General features: G+C 27.1%; 1 protein-coding gene across 4 annotated transcripts; it reads left to right on the top strand.

Moving 5' to 3' along the window:
• Window positions 1-600: 600 nt before the first annotated feature.
• LOC139426010 (pleckstrin homology domain-containing family J member 1) lies at window positions 601-24,412 on the top strand. 4 transcript variants are annotated; one of them, XM_087168046.1, is made up of 9 exons: window positions 601-721; window positions 807-935; window positions 2,903-2,988; window positions 3,061-3,139; window positions 5,714-5,804; window positions 10,453-10,516; window positions 12,556-12,664; window positions 16,756-16,783; window positions 22,062-24,412. In XM_087168046.1, exons 2-8 carry the CDS (start codon window positions 842-844, stop codon window positions 16,773-16,775), a joined length of 543 nt encoding a protein of 180 aa, XP_087024172.1. In that variant the 5' UTR covers window positions 601-721; window positions 807-841; the 3' UTR covers window positions 16,776-16,783; window positions 22,062-24,412. The 4 variants fall into 4 exon arrangements, with proteins under 4 accessions (XP_087024172.1, XP_087024174.1, XP_087024173.1 ...); XM_087168047.1 differs by having other exon boundaries at window positions 603-721; window positions 840-935; XM_087168048.1 differs by lacking the exon at window positions 12,556-12,664 and having other exon boundaries at window positions 22,062-22,939.
• Window positions 24,413-26,104: the final 1,692 nt, after the last annotated feature.

Genomic DNA, 26,104 nt, shown 5'->3' with positions numbered 1-26,104 from the left:
AACGCTCTAATATCCCATCTGGGGAAAAGACCGGTTCCATGACTTGACCCTTCCTTTTCCTCTTTTTCAAAATTGAAGTAACTAATGTACAAAATACACATTAGAACCGGCAGAACCTCGCTGTTTTTTGTAGAAATGTAATTTGTTTTGTATACCAGTTTAGATAAGATTTGCTTTAACATTTAGATTAAAGCTTTGTCCCGCAGTGGACTGATCGTTAAGACACGGTTCCCATCAGATCACCGAAGTCAAGCATCAACTGGCTGCGGTCAGTGTGCGGGTGGGTGACCACTTGGATCAGTCTGCGTAGGGACCGAGGGTGTGCGGTATTGGTCCTCGTTAAACTGTGCTACCGTAAAGTGCTCGACTTCTCGTGCAGGTCGTCAGGCTACCGAAGCGGGGATGCCATCCCCTGTGCAGAGGATCAAAATTGTGATGGCATATCTTCGGATCATCCTCAGGATGTTTCCCAGACCGTCGCCAATAGCCCATTGGGCAGCTCTAGTGTGACTAAATGAACAACAACAACAGCAAGATTGAAGCTTTAAGTTGAAGTTTTATTTATAATTTTTAGGTATTTTGAATTTTTAGTCGGCTGCTTTCAGTTGGACAAAAAGAAGCAGCCTAAAGCGCACCAAGTAAACAAACGAATCAACGATTTTGTTTCAAAATTATCAAACTTCATTCTGCTTGTACAAGACCAGTTTTTATTGCCAATGAGGTAAAATTAGAATTTATCAATGTTTGTATTAATTTATTTTTGTCTAATTGATATTCTATATCCAGTTTTCACTTTGTTAACACAGAAAAATCAAATTCTGTTCTTGGTAACTACTTAGGGATGCGATTTAATGAAAAGGAAATAGCATTTATTGCTGCTCAGCCTGGAGACAAAGAGGGTCGGTTACATTATCGAAGCCCAGGGTTTAGAGAAGGTATTTTATGATTTTATATAAAATTTTTCATTAGTTAATGTCAATCATTAAATGTCGTATTGTTATGGATGAAATTCAATGACAACGAATAATAACACACTTAACTGAACTTTGGCTTAAAATCTAATTAAATGCGTTCAGAATTTTTGTTTTATCTTTGGTCGGAAATAAAATATAATTTAGTTGACCGTGTTCGAATATGTGTTGAGGGAGACTATGACAGTTGTGACTGTGGAAATTTAACAGACTTAGATAAAATAAGAAACTTTCTGCAAAAGCAAAATCTCAATTATAAGACTTACTGTCAGTAATTTATTGACTCCTGTTATCTGTTTCAACCCTTCATCACCACTTCTTAACGAAATTTGTTCAAAAACCATTGATTTCTGTGTTTTAAATAACAAAAAAATTTTTGCATTTTGAGCAAAACAGTATCTGCAAATAGTTTTAAGTTTTTCAGCAATATCTTTTGAATTTTGTGTTACAGGCACAAAAGCAAAGATTGAAGTTTGAGTTTCGTATCTTATGTTTGTTGTGTTTTTATTTTGATATATTTGATAATTTTGTCACAAAGTTCTTCACCCCCAAAAGAGCATTTCACTTTAAGTGCTAAATTTGGATAAATTCACTTTGAAAGATAATTTTTAAAAAAAATCTGAACTATGAAATGCACATGTTCTAGATATTTCATAATTTAACAAGACTTGTCAAAAGTTTATGTTTAAAATTCTGTGACGTCTCGGAAATTGATTAGAAAAGTAACAATGAGTCTGCTAGCTGAATGCTGAAAAACAACGTTCATCCCCCAAAAGAAAAACTAAATGCGTTGATGTAATTTAGTCACAACTTAGGTGTGACTGCATGAAGCGGAGAAGAAATTCTCCTCTTATCAGTAACTGCCAGGTAGGGAGCAGACAAAATAATTTTGACCTTTTTTTATAGATGTAATGAGTAATAAAATTTTTTTTTCGAAGATGGTGACTCATTTTCTGTGAATATATTATGCATAACTGGAAGCAAACAAGAAGAGTTCAATGAATCTAAAGTATATTGAGTATTAGACAGACAAGCTGGATACACTCAAAAATTTTGTTCGAAAGCTTTTGTTTTATATCCCGAATCTAGTGAATTAATTGAAAAAAATGAGCAGTAAGAAAATAAAAAAGACGGACTAATCTTAATAACTTTTGATCTAATAATCGGATCTTCATGTTCTAGGCCTCAATTTTAATGGTTCTAGGTGATGACCTCAAACATGCTAATTAATTAGTGCAGAAAATATTTTAACTCAGGAAATCAGCAATTTATTTGAAATCTGAATATTTTAAGTCATAAATTTTGCAATTTAAGAACATAATTTCTCTGAATAAACATGCCTCTTTCTGACTAATTTGGATTTCTGACCCACAAAATTAGACAAAGAGTAGCGTTGATCGGAAAATATGGCCCAAGTAGTTTGGTCAGGAGAGCAATAAAAAGCTTGGACCCCTTAATGTTAATTATACTTTTTACGTATTTTGCCATACCTGAAGAACTTTTAAGCAAATTGTACACAATTATAAAACTTGGTTATCCAAAAATAATTCCATACAATTATAACAACTAAAAATAATGAATTTTTATTAATTTAAATTTTTTTAAAATTTTATTTAATAACGAATGAAAAGCTTTTGAATTTTTAGTTCATAATAATTTTTATATCCTTTTAAAGAATGCAAATTTAAATGAAAGTACAAAATTTATGTGAAATCGATCAAATAGTTCCTGATTAATCAAATTTTGAAAAAGACATATTTTTATCATTCGTAAACTAAACATTCTAAATTAAGTATTCCTAAACTAAATATCTGTAATTTTTCTATTTATTTTCATGTCTCTATTAAAGTATGCTCCTTTTTAATGGATTTATAAATAGAGGTTACAAGATTGATTTTCATTATTCAGACTTGTTTTTTATTTTATTTCAGTTTACAAAGAAAGATGGTTTAAACTGAAAGGAAATCTATTATTTTACTTCAGATTAAATGAATATGGAGGTGTTTATGAAAAAGAAGTAAATATTCTTTAAAATTATTTCCTATGTAGCTTTTGTTGGTTCAAATAACTTATTAAATGTATTTTTCAGCCTGTTGGTGTTCTTGTTTTAGAACAGTGCCGCATTCAATCAGAGCTCTATGCTGAATTTACAAATGCATTTTCCATAAGTGAGTTAAAAAAATCAGCTCTTAGATATAAGTTATTTAAGTCAATTTAAACAAATCATTCTACACTACTTTGTATTTGAAAAACTGTTGAAGTGTATGAAAATGTATTTCTTTAATAAAGAGTGTATTTTTAAGAAGCCTAAATTTTTTTAATACCATTTTTTAAAAATTTATTTGCAAGAATTTTAATAAAAAGTCAAAGAATTTCTCAACTTAAATATCTTACTGATCAAAATCTATAATTATTGCTAAAATACCAGTTTCGCTAGTGTTTTATTTTCAATGTAACATTATAAAGAGAGACTTTTTTTATTAACTTGCTACCTATTTTTCCTGTGACTGAATTCTGTTTGAAATTAAAACCTTATAAGAATCAAGCGCTTCAATTGTTATTCGGATTTAAAGTTATAATTATTATCAGGTTTTGAAATAAAAATATTTTCTTTTATAGTAAAGAATCATCTTTATATTTTGTTAGTATGTAATGAGAAAAAAAAATCATTCTTACATTTGTTATATATTTTTATTAACGTTAATTTTAAATTAAATAGATGCCATTTATAATTTATTAAATTTTTATTCCATTTTGTTGAGTCTTGAAAGTCATTGTTTATTTTTATTTAAATTTTTAGTTGTTCTATTATTTTAAAAATCTTTTTATTCTAAATTTTTTTTATGAGTTACGCATCATAAGGAAATTTAAATTTCTTAATGCAATAAGATGAAACACTTCCTTTTAGGCCTTGTCTCTGTTTTTACCGAGTGTTAGTCTAAGCTTTTCCTGAATTTAAAATGGGTGACTTTCCTACAATAGAAACTGGAAAAAATAGATCCATGCAATTTTGTCCCGAGTCATATGCTTAGAGAATAAAAGCTTAATATTTTAATAATTTATTTAAATAAAATTTTGAAGAATTTTTTTTTTTATAATACCAAGATAGATGTCTTAAATGTATTACATCCCAAAGTCCAATGTAAAACATCAATGTTAATCTGTGAAGGAAGGAAAATGTAATGTAAATTGAAAATGTTTCTAAAGTTAAAAATAAATTAAGTAAATAAAAAACTTATTTCATAAATTTTTTTACTTTTAATGGATGAGATTGCAAAAGACCACTGCACAACAAAAAGAGAACATTATAAAAATGGAAAATTAACATGACAAAAAAAAGAAGTGTCATGATGACAGAAAAACTTACGAGCCAAGTATATCTCTAGCGCACCAGTTATGATCGCACAGAGGTCTATATTTAGCTTGACAGTAGTGAAGGTGGTTTGCATCTGTCTTCTCCCAAAGATCACAAAGAGTCTTGGACAATATCAATATGGTAAAGGTGTTTAAGGAGGCAGTCATGTCTAGTAGCCAAGCAAAACTTGGCAACTGCCCTGTGTTTGGATCTTTTTACAATAACTTGGGGGTTATTCCACCATATCTTGTGGAAATTTCTCACTGAATATTGTTTTAAGACGAAGCTCTTCATCATTTTCTTAGTAGCTTAATGTTGTATAAAGGGGTAGCTTCTCTTCATGTTTGTAGGATAGAAGTACCATGCTTAGTAAGTTTACTAGTACATTACTAGCAACAACGTAGTGTCCTGAAATCCACTGTATATCATTTTAAGTATGTAATTTCCTGAAACCAACAAGTGCTAATTCCATTAAAGAATATCTTAAAACTTATTCCTCATTTATATATATATATATATATATATATATATACAGTAGGGAACCGATTATCCGGAACGATCGGGACCATCGCTATTCCGGATAACTGATTTTTCCGGTTTTCTGAATCGCTGCAAAAAGCCGATTTTTTTTTTATTGTTAAACCCAACTAAAAGAAAATATTTGGTAATAATCTTAAAAAGAAGAAAAAACGAAGTACACTAATGATTATTTCCAAAATGATTGTAAGATAAACATCTTTCAAAAAAAAAAAGAAAAATCCTAAAATTTTTTGAGGAAAAAAATTTTTTTTTTTTAAAAATGGCGGAAAAATGTATCGAATTTCGTTCCGGTTTTTTGGTTTTCCAATTTTCTGAATTCCGGATAACGGGTTCTGTACTGTATATATATATGCAGTGGAACCTGTAAAAGTGACCACCTGGGTATAGTTAACCCCTGAGTAAGGTGACCATTTGACTTGGTCCCGAGGGTGGTCAATTTGGACAGGTTTCATTGTATATATATATATATATATATATCTATATATATATATATATATATATATATATATATATATATATATCTATATATATATATATATATATATATCTATATATATATATATATATATATATATATATATATATATATATATATATATATATATATATATATATAAAACACAAAGCATTGCAAATGTTAGCAGGTTGTCCAAAATTTTGTAAATCAAATGAACATAAAATTCAAAATAAAAAATAATCATAACTTTGTATTTTTAAAGTTACATACATGTTACTGCCGTGTATTTATTTTGTAAATTTTAAATGTACCTTTTTTTGTTATTATAAATACGTAAACAAATATTTATGTGTATATTATATTTTAACACAAATATTTTTATGGTTGTAGCTTTCATAAATGAACATGAAAAAAGACACTTTTTTGGCTGCCAATCTCAAAAGCAAGTGGAAGAATGGATCGGTTGTCTTAAAAGTTGTAGGTAAGATACTTTTGGTACTTTTTTTATCTGTCTAATTTTTTCTTCACATGTATGGTTGTAATTCTTTTAATGCTTCTGGTTATTATTTCGTTTCTTTATTTTTTTTAAGATTATAACATTTTGAAATTTAATATAACTGCAGTGTTATATTATTTATTGTATATTATTATTATAACTGCAGTGTTATATAATATTTCATAAGTTCCTTTTCGAAATGCGTTTAAAAAATGCATTTCAAACCTACTTTCTTGTTATAAGCGAATTTCTGTTACAAAAAAAAGAAAAACAGAAAAAAACTTTCCATTATAAATTTAATGTTGCCAAGTGTTAAAAATTGTAGGAAATTTTGGATAAACTTTTATAAATAGAGATTTTGAAAAAATAGCAAAATAAATATTTTTTGCTATATTAATACACGTAGGATAACATATTATTGATTTTAAAACTGATATTATAAGAAAAACAACCATGTGCTGTTATTTTATTTTAAAAAATATAGTTTTGAATTCAATCTAGAAAAAAGTTTTTTAATAAAGAGTAACTGTAATTTGTAGCATTTCTTTTATATTCATTATATTAGTATTACCAGTTGTAGGATTCAAACCATCCTAAAACTGGTACTCTTAAAAGAATTTTAGTGTGTTCTAGGGATGGAATAAAGTTAAAATTGAAATAAAAAAATATTTAATTATTTTTTGAGTTATGATTTTTTTAAGAAAACCTTTTCTTCGAGATTTAAATATTTTTAAGATTTAAGTTTCAGGGATTAATATATTCTTTAAATACATTTTTTAAATATTTATATTTTAACAATTAGTACCTATATATTAGCTGAATTCTATCAATGAATATTATCCAAAATTAGTATAATTATTCATTTTTTTAGAACTAAAATTAACTTTAAAGTCATTTAACTAGACTGACTGTAAAAAGCATCAACCAGAATTGCTAAGACTTTCCTGCTTTGATAACCTTTACAATTAGTTCCAATGGAAGAGCCAATTTTATTAAAAAGTACTTAGTATTAATAACTTTATAATATTGATTATTATGATATTATTATATTATAACTATTGATACTTATATTTTGTATAAAATATGAATTAGAATGCAATTGTTAAATTTTTGTGGAAGGAAATTAAGTGCATGCAAAATTCAATTGAAGAAATTAATGTATTTTTAGGAAAGCAATGTATTCAAATTTCCAACATTACAAAATTACGAAACCAGTATTGCGAGAACAAAAACGAGCTACAACGGGTCATTTAATTCACATCCTTCTTATAGTGATCATGGATCAACATTGATTCTACATTGTATGTTTTATGAATTAAAATTATTATGATAACTTCAAAGAAAGAAGTTTTAAAAATTTATAAAACACCTGTCAAACCTGACATAAAAAGTGTTTATCCAAATAATGCTAGAACCTTTAACAAATGCTTTGAAGGTTTTTTTTAATTACAGTAGAGTCTCGAAAGTTCGAGTCTCAGAAGTCCAAGGTTCCGCTTAATTCGAGGTGCCAAATTTTCTCCCTAGCAACCAAAAGCACTCTTCCCATTTCCTCTCGCAACCGAAAGAATGCGGGTGTTTTTTTCCGTTTCTTCCTGGAAAGAATTTCAGTAACCCACCACCTTTTGTTCTCTTTGTTTTGGAAGGTGGCTAGGTAGGGGTTGGTTTGAAAGGAATTTTCAAACCAGATCTACAAGAGTTTTATTCTTCCAAGTTCAATTGTACTAGTAGCTTAGATGCTAGTTAGGGACTCAATACACGTGCTTGATCCTTATCATTTTGGAAACTTATTGCTGTTGAAACTGTTGCGTTAAGGTGCCTACTGCGAAAATGAGTGGAAAAAATAAGAGAAAATTTGTATCTATGATAACTAAATTGAACACTATAAAAAGATTAGATGCAGGTGAAACAATAAAAAGTGTTGCTACCGATTTGGGTGTTGGAGAGGTAACAGTTGGTGACTGGCGCCGCAATCGAATAAAAATTTAGTCGTTTTGTTCACAGAAGTGCAATGAGACTCCAGGAGAAAAAAGAAAATCTATGAGAACATCAGACTATGAAAAAACTAGCAAGGCTTTATTTCTATGGTTTACTCAATAGTGTAGCAAAGGTACTCCTATAAGTGGCCCTATTCTTCAGGAAAAAGCTGTGTTTTTCAGAAATCAGTTCAAAGAAGGAGAAGATGATTTAGCAGCAAGCGTTGGTTGGTTAGACTGTTGGAAAAAACGATATGGTGTGCGTCAACTAAATATTTGCGGTGAAATACTCTCAGCAGATACGTCAGCTGTGCAGGCATTTCAAAAACGGATTGAAGACATTATATTGACGGAAAAGCTCACACCTGACCAGTTATATAACTGTGACGAAACAGGTTTGAACTTTAAGATGTTGCCCTCAAAATCCCTTGCTTCAAAAGAGGAAAATTCAGCTCCAGGTCACAAAAAGCAAAAGTAACGATTAACCATTTTAGCATGCGCCAATGCATCTGGAAATCATAAAATGAAACTGACTGTGATTGGGAAATCTGCCAAACCTAGAGCCTTAAAAAACATCACTAAAGAAGCCTTACCAGTACCTTACACAAATCAGAAAAGTGCATGAATGAATCGAGAAATTCTCAAACAATGGTTTCTAGAACATTTTGTTCCAGAAACACGGAAGGCATTGAGAAAAAAAAAATTGCCTTGCGAACCAATTTTGTTTTTAGATAACGCACCATCTCATCCAGACGATGATGAGCTATGTTGTGGTGAAATCTGTGCTATATTTTTTCCTGCCAATGTTACAAGTTTGATTCAGCCAATTGATCAGGGCGTATTGGAAATTTAAAGAAAAAATATCGACACCGTTTGTTACAACATTTAGTTCAGTCTGATGATGAAAGTGTTGCGGATGTTTTGAGGAATGTAAGTCTGAGAGATGTTGTCTACTGGATAGCAGATTCTTGGGAAGAAGTTCAACCTACGACAGTAATTAAATCATGGACTAAGTTTCTACCTGAATTGGTTACGCCTATTGAGAAAATTAATGATGATGATAGTGAAACAATTGTTTTGAAAGATTTGGTGAAGGAATTACCAGGCTGCGAAAACTCTAATGCAGTTGATCTAAATGAATGGCTAAATAGTGACGACAAGCTGGAAATAACAGACTCAAGTATTATAGAAATGATGGAGGATGAGGAAGAATATGAAACAGAAGAAAACAACTCTCCGTTATCAGAAGAAAAAAAATTTCATAGTGAAGGTTCTGTAGCCTTAGAACTAGCCTTAAAATATGTAGAACTGCAAACTGAAGCCACCCCTGCAGATGTTTTGCTTTTGAAGCGTTGGCTGACTATCGCATCAACAAAGAGAAGTAATATACTGAAGCAACAAAAAATTTACAATTTTTTAAAATTTTAACGAATCTTTTACGTCATTATACTAAAGAATAAAGGATTTTAAGGTAATATGTTCATTTTATTTAATTTCATTTGTAGTTGTTAAAAATTTTCTACTTTTTCGGAAAATCCAAGTTCTCAGTAATCCCAGGTAGTGTCAGCCCCAATTACCTTGGATTTTCGAGACTCTACTGTACCAATTAACAAATGTTTTGATTTGAATAAGAGAGGATAATTTTTTATTCAGAGCATAGTTAGAAAGGGATGAAGAGTTATTCTATGATCCTAAGTGCGGTTAACAAAACAATCGAATTGGGAGCAGAAGCTTAAATTTTGAAAAAAGTTCGGTGATTAAAATACATATTACTTCTCTCTTGTCCTTCCCTGTTGCCTAGTTCTTCCTCAGTATTACTACTCTCCCTTTGGTTTCTAATTTGATCAATCAGTTCAAGAATACTTTTTAATTTTTTTCATAATATGTGCATTATTTTAAGAAATTTTTTGTCTCCTTCTGATTTCTGATGTGCGCATAAAAAGAATATAGCTAATTACATTTTATTTGTCTTATGTAAGACTTAGTTTAAACATCGTTGTACATTCTAGTTATATAATTTTTAACACTTTTAAATCTTTTATTCTTTTTCTTAATTATGAACTTCTAGCTTTCCTAAACTAGTTTTTTTTTTAAAGGTAAATTAGCAAAAACAATCTTGTTTTAATATGTTACTTAATGGAAAAGTGTTATGTAGCTGGAAAACTTCCATATAATTTTTCTCAAAGTTGTGATGTCTGGCAGTTACAGTAGAGTTAGCTTCAGTATTTTCCAATACAGAATAGAAATAAGTGCTATATTATTTATTCTGGGTTATTTTTATTCCTCTAATTTTATTGTTTTAAGATTTTATTGAATGACTTTTTGAATGATTTATATGAAGATTTTATTGAAAATTTTTAATAATGAGATACATATTTTCTTTATTGTGGAATCATTATTGTGAAATTCAACTGCAAAAAATTTTTACGTCACAAATATTTTTATTGCAGCATGCACTTCCTACATTTATTTTGTACAAAATTTTTTTTGAAAAAAGAACTAAATTATTTTCAAATATTTTGATGATGATCGATAATTATTGGTTGCAAAATTAAAAGTGTACATTTTTATTTTCATTATAATTTTGGAGTTTTCTTGTCTGTTGTTTAACTATTTGATATTTCTTAAAAGGAGTTTGTTAACAATTTTTCTAATTTCAGTTATGAACATCAGCGATCAAAATTAAAGGAGCTGCAAGAAGAACTTAAAAAACGAACAGGAAGAGTAAGAATTGCTGCAATTTTATGCTTTGTTTTCAATAATGTTTAAAGCTTAAATTTAATATTTGAAGTACATGATAAACCGGTCATAAATAAAAAAGTACTGATAACAAAAATGTTATTAAAAAACATCCAAGGAGGTTTAAAAATTTCAGGCATAAGTATTTTTATTAATTAGTTAAATTATTAAAATATTGCAACGCAATTTTTTTATTTCTTGTTATAGAAAAACTTTAATGCATATAATTTTAATTTAGTGTAAGTGGAATGCATTTTTAACTTCTCTTGTAAAATGACTTATTTCTAAGTATACATACAGGTATTTAAGAATAAGATATTGGTACTTGAAAATCCTCATAAAAGAGCAAGTAAATCCTTATTTTTATGCATACAATTTTTTTAAAAAAGAAATTTATACAATTCCTACTCTTCTATTTTGAAACAACAATCAGTGAAAAAACTTACTATGTCCAGAAACTATTTGTGCTTCTCTTAAGTATATGCTACAAAAGTGTTATGATTTTTATGTAAAATGCAGCTGTCTTTATCATCCCTTGCCTTTGTGCTTGTATTCTATTTGTTTATGTACTTTTCTTATATTGATACTGTTAGACTAGGCACTTTTGAAAAATTTGGCAGCTCATTATTACTTTTATTTCATTAAAATTTATCAATCATTTTATCTTTCCATAGAGTGAGTATTCTTCTTATGTTATTGAGAATTCTTTAAAAGTAATGTCTGTATTTAATTATTTTAAAATTCAGTTTTTAATAGCAGTATTGTAACTAGCATATTCAAATACTTTTTTATGTTGCTGGCTTGTGAAAATTGTTTATTAATTTTAATAAACCCTTTTCTCTACTAGAAATATAAATTGACAGACTGAATAATAATTTTTAGATTGAAAAAAGAAAACTGAAATAGTTATAGCAGAACTAGGAAAATAATTAACAAAAATATCCTACAGAAGATATCTAACACTTTTAATATAATCTCACAAATTTATCAGCTATTAGCTGTATAAAACGGAGGATTTTAGTTTTTGTTATAATCAGTTTTAATGTTAATTACTGAGAAGATTGGGAATATAATAACAAAACATTGTGTCTTAAGGTTATCATTAAATTTAAAAAAAAAAAAGATAAATTAACCATAACCTGATATAACAATATTGTAAGTTTTCACTCTTTTGACAAATTTTCCAAAAATTACAAGGAAAACATTTTAAATGATATTTTTTTTCCGTTTCACCTTGAAACAGTTTAACCTCTTTATTCTGTTAGTATTAATTAAAGATATTAAAATTTAAATAATATTTTTTTTTTTTTAACTATGAAAACATTTCTGAATAAAAGGCCTGTTCTATCATTAAAATGTTATTTCTTATTAGAAAACTGAAAAACTAAACTACAAAAATTCTTAATTTTCTCCCTATTTCACGAATTAAACTTAGTTATTTAAAGAAAAAACACTTTTGAAAGTTTCTCATTATGGTTTTGTAATACAAATTTAACACAAGACACAAAACTAGATATGAACATTGCATAAATTGAAAAAAAAAAATTTTGAAACATGTGTGTATATATTTTTTTAGTTTCCCATTTATAATTTTTATTAATAGAATAATTACAAACAGCGCATAATGCTGCCTATGTCACATAATATTCAATAGTGTATGTTTCAGTTAAATTCAATGGTAATTTTTTTGTAAATATAAGATTTATTCACCATCTTGTAAAGTTCCATTAAGAAAATCAAAGAAGTAATTCCCAAAATTTTCATAATAAATATTAATTATTATGCTTTATTTTTTTCTATTTGTTATTAAATGAATTAGATGTGTCAGAACTGAGTAATGTATATAAGCTGGTTATGAATCAGTCATCCGTTTAAATACATCACATTCTTTTTCATTGTTGCTATTCTGTAATTGCATATTTTTATCCTTTAAATATAAACCACTGTTTTTATTTCTGTGTTTTTTATGTCAAGTGCTGTAATTTTTACATTGTGTAATTGTCTTAAACCTACCATTATGTTAGGACCCCCTCTCTACTTGTTCCTCAAGTCAATTTGAAAGCATTGTTGAAGAAACTGATGCAGACATTTATTTTAGTAGAGTTCATCCATTTTCTAGAAACACTTCTACAGGTATATTTTATTGCCTTGCATGTTTAAAGTTTTTCTAAATTGAGATTTCATAAAAAATGTTGTTTTTCACAGTTTATGTCATTTTAAAATTCATGTTGTGCTGTTTATCTTTTGATACTTTTTTTTAAAAATTAAACATTCTCTTAAATTAACAATTTCTCTATAAGCAGACTCAGGAAATAGTTTTTCTGATAAGTCACAGATAAAAAGGTTTCTTAAGTTGTGAGAAAAATTATTTTACTATTCGAAATTCAATTAAGTAGGGTCAAGATTTTGACTATTTCATCAGCCAAACAAAGGAAAATTTTACTTTTTTTTTCTAATTGAAGCTGAAAATGCCTAGAAATGACACAAGGTACTAAAAAACGAATAAATTACTCCTTGTAATTTTTTTTCTATACCTTGACAAAATCCATATAGTGGAAAAACTTTAAGATATAAGGCTGATTTTAAAGATAGCTTATGACCTCTGGATATCTAATGAAATATTACCATCTCTGTACATTTTTTACTTTATGCATAATTTATAAAATGCAATGATAAAACATATTGTGAGAAAATTGATCATCATTAATAACTTTTAATAGTTAAAGGTTGATAAACCTAAGGGAGGGTCTTTGTAAATACAGTCAATTCGCTATAACTCGAAGTACGATAACTCGAATATTACTATAACTCGATTTTTTTATGAAGTCCCAACCCTTTTATCTCCAATTTCATGTTAATTATTCTCGATTACTCGAATTTTACTCCCTTTAACTCGATTTTTTTTGGATCTTTTAAAGCAAAAAGGAAAACCTAGGAGCTGATATCTTGCCCCTTCCTTTGCAACATACACACAATGTCTTTCGCACTCTTCATGGAGAAGCTAAAGCTGTCCCTCTTGAAGTATCTGAACAGTGGTTAAATGAAACATTACCAAATTTACTTCAAGGATACAGTGAAAATGATGTTTTCAATATTGATGAAATGGGTTTATTTTTCTTCCAAATAACACTATGTTTAAGGATGAAAACTGCTCGGGGGGTAAAATGAGCAAGGATTGTTTGACTGTCCTAGTTGGAGGAAAATACCGAAATCCCCGATGTTTCAAGAATGTAAAAACGTATTCTTTGGATTAGAAGTCTAACAAAAAGTTTTGGATGACATCAGTTTTATTTGAAGACTATGTAAGAAAATTGGATCGGAAATTCTTCGCTAAAAAAAGAAAAGTGATACTTTTTATGGATAAATGCGCAACGCATAGTTATCTACCTAAATTATAAGCAGTAAACTTGTCCCGCCAAACACAACTGCAAAGTTGCAGCCGATGGACCAGGGTATCATAAAGTGCTTCAAACAGTCTTATCGTAAAAGGCTTGTCAGAAAAATGATCTTAAATATTGTAAGCATTTAGAAGATTTGTAATTAATAAGCATTAATTAAATAATCCGACAATATTTTAAAAGTCCAATACCGAAACTAACGGTAAGTCGAACTTCCAATATGTCGTTTTTCGTCAGTCCTATCACATTCGAGTTATCGCGAATTCACTGTATAACCTATATAAAAATAAGTATAAAATTTTTTTTTATTGCATTATGCTGCAAATTTCTTTAGTAACATTGTCCACAAAACTATAGTTGTACATAAAAAATATTTAATTTAAATAAATAAACCATAATTATGAAGGAAAAAAAAATTGCAATATTAGTAAAACAAATACTGATCACAATTTCTCTCTTAGTAAAGGTAAAGGTAAGAAAATATTATAATTGTTTTTTCCCCCATAGTTCAAAAAAAAAAAAAACTATAAGAATAAATGATAAAAGAGCTGTCATTGCTCTTCATTTAATCAAATCTACTCAAAGTTCTCTTTTTTTATAAAGAAAAAAAAAGTCCTTTTGTTCTTTTTAATCGTAAATATTTTCAATGATAGAACTTATTTGACAACAGGCCTGTCAAAAAAAAGTGAAAGCAAAAAGTTAAAGGAATAAATTCATTATATTTTGAAAAATAGTGCTTGATAACTTTTGTAACTTTTTAGGATTTTTTCTTGAAAGCTTAAATAAATAAAATAATACGGTAAGTAATTTTGAATAGATTACTGGATACTGTGCATTTATCTGTATTTAGATTTTCTAAATTTATACTTTAATTTTATTAATCTGTTAAATACTGATTAGGTAAAAGAGGAAAAAAATTAGTTTAACATAAATTATATGTAACTTAGATATTGATCAACAATTTTAAATCCTATAAATATATAGTGCTAAGCTACTTTTTTAGAAATGCTGATTGCTAAATTTTATGGGTATATTTTTGTCCGAAAAAATACTATGGGCTTTCCTCCAAATTATTATTTTTCTTGTGAAAATTAAATGAAAAATATTAAAATCATATTTAGAATTTCTTTCCTCCTACTTGCATTCCTTTGTTTTTAATTTGGCAATTAACATAGAAGTTTAAATTCATTAGCTTTTATTAAAAAGAAAAGAAATAATATTGATTTTTCTGATGAAATTTTTTGTTGTTGATTTTTTTAGAAAAAAGTCTCTTTTTTTAAAAAAAAAAAAAAATTTAAAATTTCAGCTATTCTAATTCATTATAATACCTGAGTTTTATTATAATATCATAAATGCCTTACTAATTATGTATATTTTGAATTATTTAATGACTATAATGTAATGTATGGTGAAACTGCAATAAACATTTTGCTCCTTTCAACTTTAAAACCATTTCTTCAAATAAACCTTTGACCAATTGCTGGAATTCTCCAATCATCTAAGACCATAATTTTTAAACAATTAGAAGAAGAAAAAAAAATACTGCATTTTAGGTGTCTGTCTCAACTGAGACATATTAAGAACATAGTATTTAATCTGCTGTTAATTATTAATGCTGTTTTATTATGACATTCTCCTGTTGTATTTATTAATAATTTATTAAAAAAATGCACACATCTGCAAGAAGAAGACAAAGCTGAAGAGTGTGCAGTGTGACTGAAATGTGTTATTAATAGTTTTAATTTTAAAGAAGCAATCAGATTGGTTGCCAGAGGTAGCTAGTACAAAGATGTTTTTCAACAAAAATGCTTTTAGTGTATTAAATTTAAATTACATATTGAATTTAATTACATATTAAATTTAAATTTTGATAAAATTTGAAACCATACTAATTTTCTTAATGGAGCTTTATGAAAAAAGTTCAACCCAATTAACTGATAATCTTTTAATAGCATAGCTTCCTTTGACATTGTTTATCATTGCATGCCTTAAGTTTTAATATCAAAGTTGAAACGATAATATATTTTAAATACGATTTAGTTTTGTCATCAATTTAAAATAAAAATATTAAAATAAGTGTTAATATTTTAACACCTTAAAAAAATTTCTTTGTTAGAAAAATGTGTAGCATAAATTCATGAAATATAAGTGTGGTGGCTTTCGAAGATAAGAAATAAGTTAAAACCTGTTGAATGTTATTAGAAGAATCAGGTTTGTTATAGTCAGCTTAAATGATTAAATATTTGGTACCATGCAATCAATTGGTTCACATCCCACATTTTTTTAAAAAAAAAAATTCAACTTTTAAGTGGAATATTTAAAAAAAAAAAATTTGAACCCACTGTAAAATTATTACCAGACATAAAAGGATTTTATTGATCTTACTAATTAAACAAAATGACTATATCCCTTTCTTTTTTTTACCGGTAGGGATTAAAATGTTATAGTGATTTTGAACATTTTGAATCAAAGAATATAAATTATTTTTTATTGTATTTGTTTCTCTTGGAAAATTGCCTATCAATGTAATGAATGCGAAGAAATATATTCGTCCTCACTTCTTAAAAAATAAACTAATTGAATGCACATGCTTAATTTGCACTTATTATTTTAAATGAAGATTCTGTGTGTTTATACCTGTGCTGCTTTTTTTTAATCATGTATGAAATTTTTTTATATTAAATGGAATATGACATATGTTTTGATTAATTCTTTGACATTTTGCTGTATTGTTACCAATGTTGTATAGTACTATTATGATTTATTATATAATATTGATTGATTTTGATTAATTCTTTGAAGTTAATATTTATTATTTTCTTTCAGATTTAATCACTTTCACTTGATGTCTGAGGTAAGTGATATTTATTCATTTTATGAAATTAAATATTCTCCTAATTTTGATATATATTTATACAGTAGAGCAGTGATTCCCAACCTTTTTTTTTATCGCAGCACACTTTTAATGATTTCGAAATTTGACAGCGCACAAAGAAAAAATAAGTTTCCTATAATATACTGTGCAAACTTATACTTAGCTTACTTTCCTGTAATATACTGTGCAAAATAGTTTATGATAATAATTTTGAATGTAAAATAAAATAATATGTACTGCAAAAACAACAGTTTGTCTATTCAGGGATTAATTACAAGTTAATAATAAGATTACTTTTAATGAGAAATTTGAGCTTAATGTTTTTTGATAATTTAATTTATATTTGGTCGTATAAATGACAATGCTAATCTCATATTGCCTTCTACATTTAGCAGTCTCGTAGTTTTATTAAAATTTTTTTCACCAACAAAAATGTTTTCAAATTGCCTTCCTGAGCTTGGTACCATACACTCAATTACATACATTCCTTAAAGTTATTTGATTTTGGAATCTCACCAGTTTATCTGTGAGTTTAATATAATTTCTTTTGGCTCTTGCATACTTTAATTTATGTTATGAAAGATAACGAAAAGTAAAGTATATAATACTGATAGGTAAGCTAGTTTAGTCCACCATATTTTGTCTTCCAACAAATGAACAAAATTATAATTTTTATTTTGTTCAAAAGATATTTTAATTTCTTCTTTTAATTCCTGCGCATGCGATAAAACTTCTCCTTTGAAGTAGCACCTTATTTCTATATACAGTAACAAGGATTCACAGTTAGCTTCCATAGCTTGGCATAAATTACTAAATAAGTGACTTTTTAATGGTTTTGATTTTATATAATTAACCATTTTAACACATTGTTCCAGAACTATTTTAAATTCTGATGCTAAATATTTAAATCAAGTGCTTCGCGATGCAGAAAACAATGGGTAACTAATATATCCGCATTCAGTTCTTTAACAATCCTAGAAATCCTTTTAGATATATATACACCATCTGTGCCAATGCCAGTACATGAATTCCACGAAACTTTAATTTTTCTAAATATGAACTAATAACATCAAAAGTATATTTGCCAGTTGTAAAATTAGGAATAAACTGTTTAGGAATAAACTGAATAAACTGAACGAATGCAATTAATTGAGCTTTTCCCTTATTCTCTGTTGTTTCATCAAATTGTAGAGCAAAATTTGAATTTGTAAGAGTATTTTCAATATTTTGTTCAATATTTTATGACATATCTTTGAATCTGTTATGGATTATGTCATTCGAAAGTGGTATTTTGCAAATATCAATATCTGCTGTTCCACTAATCATTATTTTTACAATTTTGCTAAAAGCTGGTTATATAATCTCTTCAGCCAAATTGTAAGGTTTTAATTTATCTGCAATTAATTCAGCTATTTCATAAGGAGCTATTTGAGCTTTTTCAGACACACTGATTTGTTTCTCAAGAACCTTTACTTTCTTGGATTTTGAAGATAAAGACTTTTGAAAGTAGCTTTTATCTTTTGTTGAAAGCAAAGGATGGTTAGTCAGCTAGTGACGTTGGAGTTTGCTCAAAATCACAGCACTATTTGATAATTTTTCAACCACATACCAAACACTCTGGAACAACCATGCCGTTTTCCATTGTAGATGTAAATCCAAATTTCAAAAAATCGTCATTGTATTTCTGACGTACAACGTATTTCTTGGAGCAAGAAATATCTTTACTTGTACCGAGGCATGAGCTCAATAGCCGGATCACTAATGTTATCATTATTTTCATCGTTAAACTTACTTTTTAACCATTTCAGCCATTTTCAGAAGGTTCTGTGAAAATCAAAATAATATTGTCAAATATTGTTAAAACATTATTTAAAAAAAGCAGAATCAAATATTAACTTTGAATATGTTTTATTCAAGTTCGAGAACACAATACTGCAAGGCAAATGTATATATATAATTTTATAAATTGAGCAACATAGCAAGCAAATAAACAGTAAACTGAACCACATATGCAATCAATTTGAACGATAGAAAATGAGCAAGAGAATCTGCTACACTTCATTTCACCTCAAGTTGGCATTACAGAGAAAGGTAGGAAATAAAACACTATGCCATAGAAAAGTAGTTTGTCATTATTTTGGAATTAATTACAGTTTAAATGTACGTACAATTATAAATATTTTATCTGAAAACATGTATTTGAGGTTTTTTTCATGTTTTTTCATGTCCTATAAATTCTCACTAAAGTGAATGTACAAAGAAGGAGGTGGTGAATGTACATTAGCTATACCTTTGTACTGGTCAGCCAGCTCTTTAAACTTGTGCAGTTCTTATTTCGCGTTCTTTCCCTCGCATGGCTTAATAGTTCTTTTGTTTTGTTTTACTAATTAGTAACTGTTAGTTTTTTTGCTAGTTATTAATTGCTAGCTTGTTTTTTATAGTTATTAATTGTTTGCTTTTTTACATTAATTTTTATTTTTTGCTAACATGTTTTTTTTCTTATTATTAATTGTTTGCTTGTTTGTTATCCTTTGTTAATTTGTTTTTATAACTATTCATTGCATAGCTTTTTTCAATTTTTATCTTTTATTTCCTCTTGTAAGTTAATATTTAGCTTGCTTTAGTTGATTAATAATTTTAATAGTTATTAAATTTCCTACCTATTTTAACATATTAAGATTGTCAGAGACAGGACTATCGCCAACAAAGATATTCACGCCGTTAAAGCATGGAAAAATTATGCAAAGTATATATATATACACTTTTCTTTAATTTAAACTATACTCATAATAAAAAAAAGCATTATAATTTTTACTATATCATTTCTGAAATTTGGCAGATCACTAAAAATTTTTCGGCATACAAAAGTTCTGCGCCACAGTGGTTGCGAATCACTGTAGTAGAGTCTCGATAATTCAATTTGGACAGGACTGAGCCTACTTAGAACTTTCAAAAACTCTAATTATAAATCTTTAAATGAATAGAAGCAAAGCCATTTTTAAATGTCAGTATTTAATTAAAAAATATATATAAAGAATAAATAATAAAGAAAAATAATAAAGAAATATAAAGAATAAAGAAAAATATATTCTTACATTAAAGGATCAGGGTACATTTACTAAATTAAACCAAGTTGCAATATTCATTATATTACTGCATCAGATTAATTGTACTTTAAAATAATTGCCTAATGTTTTTTGTTTGAGCACGCTATTTACACATTTCAGTGTTTAACACATAATATCATTATTGAACATTCAGGTTTCTCAACTTTCCGTCATTGTAAGTTTCGTAAAATCAATTGCAGTAATTGTTCCCTATGTTGAATGTGCAAGACTACCTTTCTTTTCAATACCTCTGATTAATGGGCAACTCGAACAACCGAAACTCGAATTATTGAGACTCTATTGTGCATCATATCTATAATTATTAAAGCAATAGTCTAATTTTTTACCACTATACTGTCTATGATATTACATCTGTATATACTTTTCGGAAAGATACCATTAGAAAAAAATTTATCCCTTAGTATTGTTTTATAATCCACAGTAGACTCTTGATTAACGGGAGGTTAACCTTCCCCCCCCCAAAAAAAAAAGAAAGAAAAGTTCTTTCTTCCTATTGTATTAGACTCATTTAACCGACCTTGAGTACAGTTACCAAGTTGAGTACAGTTACAACCAGTTTTGCTCCTGCTCTGGAATGAATGCTAGTGAGGGAGTACAAGGTGAGATATGATTCAACTATTGTCAATATATTATTGTTCTGATTAAAATTTTGTCACATACTTTACTTTCTGTTTGCAATGTTAACATGTCGAAACTCATAAGCCTTGTTCTTATTATAAATCAAGAGCTGAAAATAATTTTAACATTAGAAAATGGATAAACAGTTAAATTAATGCATGAATATGAGATTGGCGATGAAACTGTATAAGACATTATAAAAAGAAACAAAAGCTACTTTAATTCTGCTGAACATCAGATACTCCAAAAAAAATATGTTATAGAAAAACAATGAAAACCTCTACTTAAGGTTATAGAAAAACAATGAAAACACAATTTTTAAACTTCTCCATTATTGAAATTGCAAGCTTTTTCAAAACTGAAAAAAAAAAAAAGTGAAGTTTGGCTGGATGGAAGTTTTGGCAAAACAGCTTGGATGATTAACGTTTTTTTTCTCCTGATTCGTTTAAAAAAAAATTTGTTCCTGTGATACAAAAACATTTAAAAGATGTTGGTCTTATTCAAAAAGTTTTCTGTTGAATGCAACTAGTCACCCATTCAAAGAAATTTTAAAATCAGAAGATGAGAAATATTATGTTCTTTGTCAAATATCTGCCTCCAAATTTGACAGATCACATCCAACCTATGGATCTGGTTGTTATTTGAAACTGTAAGACAATATACCACAGAAATTTTCTTTTTAACTTGGTAGAAGAAGGATACAATGATAGGTACACACTGAGGTATTACTTAATTACATACAAACATGGAGCAAGAAGATTAAGGCCCAACTGCAAAGACATGGATGTTGAGAAATCTTTGTTGTAAAATTCGTCGAAAACTAAATGAAAGAAACAAAATTTTCGATCAATTCATTCTTCACAAAACAGTAAGGAAAATTGTACAATTTGTGAATTTAAATAATATTGAAATGTCTTCTTAATTCCTTTTCTTTTGAATTTTAACTAATTATGTTTTATTGTATAATAATTTTGCATTTTCTATAATTTTTTCATAATTAGCGTAAATTCGATTACCCAGGATATTTGCTTATCCGGAACCCTACTGTTGCAGTTAAGCAAGAGTCTACTGTATAAATTAATGTAAATTTCTATATATTAATTTCATTTCGTAAAGGAATACAAAAAGTTTTGATATGCCTTTCAAACTAAAATAAAAATTACAAAAAAATTATAATGTTCATAAAGTTTTCAACCAAAGCACTTTTATAGCGTTTTAAATTTTGTTATCTTTAAAAAAATATTAAATTTTATTTGATTTATCTCTGAAAATGTTAATAATTTTTTTACTGAACTTAAAATACACTTTTAAATAAATCTTTGAACTATATTTGTTTTGAATGTGTTTTAGTTAAAACAAATTATCTTAAAAACTCTGCATATTGGAATTTTAACATCATAATTTGTGTAATGTAGATTTTTGAAATTTACTATGATAAGAAGTAGAATATAATATTAATTGATATTTTATTAATAGCTAGCATTTGATGTGTTTTTTTTAATCCATTTTAGGACTCAGATTTGTGAAACTGTATGCGGGATGTTGCTATTTTATATTTGTTTTATTTTTCTGAGTCATAGTTCTATTATATATTTTTATATTTACAAAAGAAAGTGATTGATTAGACTTTCAATAATATACTATTTTGAATTGTACAAATAATTCTCAACACTGCCTTTACAAGAAACGAAATTTCATTATTCATCCTTTCATGATTTAATAAAAAATATTGATTACCTATTTAGTATCAGTCATGACAGTGTTTTATGTTTCTCATGAGATTTTACAATTTTGAATGTGCATTTGATAATTAAGTCACCCAACTAACTTCATCTTATTTAAAAGTAAGATATATAGTTTAAAGTTTTTCCTGATGCTCAGTGCAACCATACTCTTGTCTTAATTTTCATAATCTTATTATTTTATTTTGTTGAACTTGCTTTGTTGTCACAATTTCCCCATTTCTTATAGTTGTCTAAAGCAGGCTTTGCATCTGGGCAACTTAATTAAGAATGTTCTAAATTAAAATAATATGTGTTGCACTACATGTGAGATTATATTATATTGTTTGTTTATTAAATGTTAAGTTTATGAAATTTTGGTGTGATATGCTGAATAAAAAAATTGCACAGAATTAAAATTTTAACTTTATATCTTAGAATTTCAAGGTTTTAGACAAATATGTTTAGTTTAAGTGCAAATATTTTGTAGCAATAGTTTACATTGAGATTTTTTGAAAAATATAAGATGTACAAGTAAAATAGCAGTTCAGTAATTAATTAGAAAAATACTTTTATTTAGAACACATTATTGGTTTAAATGCAGTTATGAAAAATAAGTGTTGACTTCAATTTTTGTAAATTTTAAACTATTAGATATCAAGGAATTTTATATGCATTTAGTTAATGTGTGTACAGTTTAAAAACTTCTCAAACTTTTTAATAATATAATGAGGGAAGTGGGTATTTTTATATAACGTAACTAGATTCAGTAATAAATTTTATATTAACTTTTGATGTAAATTCAACTGTGTTTTACAGCTTTGAACTATTTATTATTATTGCGGTTAAAGATACAATTATTTTTCTTAAATATTATAAAATTGTTTGTTTATATAATGGGTTGCAGGGTAGGAAAAAAAATTCAATTATGTTTTTTTATGTTGGATTGTTTAGATTTAAATCAAATTTTCGCTTCCCCCCCATACTTATCAATAGAAAATGATAAAATACTATTTAATTTGATAAACAATAATTTAGTATATGAAATCATGATTTTTATTTAGGCTAACAGGCTTAAGAATTTTAAAGATAAGTCCCAATTTCAGTTTTACGACATGGAAATTAGAAGAGATAAATCCAACACTTTGTAACATTAACGGTTCTAACGAAACTCTTAATTATTCTAAATAACATTTGATAGGGCAAGGTTTACTACATTATTTAAATATATTAATTTCATTTTAATAAGTTTTACGACATTAACTTATTTATTTTTAAGTAATTTATGAAAAATCAAACTTTTCTTTTTGCACTATAAAATGTTTTAAGTATTCAAACTTAACTGTGCATTTTTACTGCTTTGTTAATTTTGTTATTTTTCTTGCATATTTTCATTAGGGTTCTTAAATATATGAAGTCTTGACTAACAATCTGATAAGATATTTTAACACATTTTGTCCACAGTTAACAGAGAATAAATTTGTCTTTTTATTTTATTTGTATTCATAAGAAATAGCTTTATGCAAAAAAACTTAGTTATTGAAACCATATGCATTAGGGAATAGGTAGGTAATTAGTTGATATTAATTTCTAGTGATTTATTTTATCTGATTTTATTACTTTTCTGTTTTACACATATTTAATAAAGAAAGGAAATAAATAGAAAAAATCATACTTTATAATATCTATTGAAAGTCCAAAGCATTGCTGTAAATGTTAACTGTCATTTCAAAATGATTTGATAGAATGCTTTTAAATATTATTGAAAAAAGAATTTAAAAAAAAAAAAATGAAGGATTGTAAAGTATCTTTTTCAGCATACATTTCTAAAGCTTAAGAAGGAATAGTATACCAATGTGTATTTTTAACTTTAAATGATAATTGTTTATGTATTTAAATTAGAACTGTTGGATAACTGTTTATATAAAAGTAAATATATCAGAATATATTTATTTTTGAATGAAGTATTATTGTTTCACAAAAGAATTGATAAATGTCAAGAATAATTCTACTACCATTTGATTATTTATTTTTCTTTTGACTATTTATGAACTGATTTTACTACTATATATTTATAATGTATGATAAATTAAATAGTTTATTGTATTTTTATACTTTCCTAATAAATGAAAATGAAATATGTGAATGTGTCTTTATTTACAATTTTTACCGAATCATAATAAAGTACAACTGATATGCTGAAATATGCATAACATATTTCCTAACATTTAAAAACCAAATTATCTTATTTAATCCTTTTCTGAGTAAATACAAATCATTAATATAATTGGTAATCTTTTAATACCGCAACCTTGAATTGAGTGCAGAATAAAATATATTTTTAGTTATTCAGGATGGTCCATTTTTTGTGCACTGTACATAAAAATGAAAATTCCTCTTTACTTTTGAGCTCCATATTTACAAAAATAAAACAATTATAGTTATTTATCAAATTTGATTTGTCAATATATTAGTTAACTTCATTTCTCTGGACAATTTAATAATATTTATTTTCTTCAATGATTGCCAACCTTCATTATCAAATTTCATCAAGCTCGGTTTCCCTGGTACAAACAATTCTTCAACAAATGGTTACCACCAAATAATTCAGTGATATGAACTGTATTGAGTTTTTATAATTAACATTTTTGTTTAATAAAATATATGTAATTATTGTATATATATTGGCTAGTATCTTAACTACTGATTAACAGGGTCACCAGAAATAAATTGGACAGATTTTATAGTAAGATTGAAGCTCTGCGGTTGTAATGTTTTAAAGGAAATATTCCAATAACAGAAAAAGAAATTAAAATGTTCTAAGGACTTTTTTCATCATGTTCTTTAATTGATCCAATGATTTGATGCGGATTTATTGAAGCTTTGTTAAATAATAGTAAAGAAAACCCTGCAAATTATAACAATAAAAAAAATGTCGATATAGAAACTAAAACTTCAGTGTATAAAGATTTCAACGAGTTATCAAAATTTCTAAAGAAGCATCTACCAAATGAAATAAAACAATAAAAAACACGAAGAAAAAAATTAAATACAATGGTCAAAGGAATTTTTATCCTACTCCACCTTGTTTTCCTTCCATTTGATTATTCACCTCATTGACATTTCACATGATTATTTCATCTTCAAGCATATTTTTTATCCTCTGTTGGTTGAATAACTTTTCTTCTTAGTTGCAATTTATGCACATCTGTGTTTCCTTAGATTATTATGTGTGGGGACTTAATCTGCATGACCCTTTTGCCGACAACTGACTACTTAGTGTCTGCCATTTATTAAATTTACATTAATTCTGATCACATTTGATTTTATAAATCAATGTGTCAGAAAGAGAATTCAAAGTTAAACTTACTTAGAAATACACCTAAACAGTTCACTATAAATAAATGCAGTGACTAATTTATAGTAACTGTTTTAATTTTTATTTGACATTCAAACATGAGTAATATTTTTCTATTAACGGATGGGTCTTAAACTATTAGCATGCTTTTTTTTATTTTTTAACGGAACTTGCAATTTAAGATTCAGCATTTTTTTAAAGTTTATAAAACAAGAGAGATCCTTTTGTTACATAGTTAGGCTTATCTCATTGAAAATGCAAAGCATTCCAACTAGTCTTAAGTTAATTAACATTTGAATTTCTTTTCAACTCTGCTATGGCTGCTTAATTTTCCTTAATTGTGAGGGTTAAAGAGTGAATGATGATATTAAATGGCAGTCAATGACAATCCTATCTTTCATTTATGAATAACATATTTTGATTATCTCTCCCCCTAAAGTGTAATTCACATCAGTAATTTTAATCCTTTTGTTTC

Source organism: Parasteatoda tepidariorum, chromosome 7, assembly GCF_982258835.1.
Source record: "Parasteatoda tepidariorum strain Cologne lab strain chromosome 7, Ptep-v5.0, whole genome shotgun sequence".
NCBI classification, from domain to species: domain Eukaryota; kingdom Metazoa; phylum Arthropoda; class Arachnida; order Araneae; family Theridiidae; genus Parasteatoda; species Parasteatoda tepidariorum.
This window is presented reverse-complemented; position numbering and strand designations above follow the sequence as displayed.

Excerpts from the sequence above, each read along its gene's own strand:
- LOC139426010 (XM_087168046.1), top strand. The coding sequence starts at position 842 with ATGCGATTTAATGAAAAGGAAATAGCATTTATTGCTGCTCAGCCTGGA. Across the intron at positions 5,805-10,452 it reads GGTTGTCTTAAAAGTTGTAG|TTATGAACATCAGCGATCAA; the intron begins GTAAGATACTTT and ends TTCTAATTTCAG. Across the intron at positions 10,517-12,555 it reads TTAAAAAACGAACAGGAAGA|GACCCCCTCTCTACTTGTTC; the intron begins GTAAGAATTGCT and ends CCATTATGTTAG.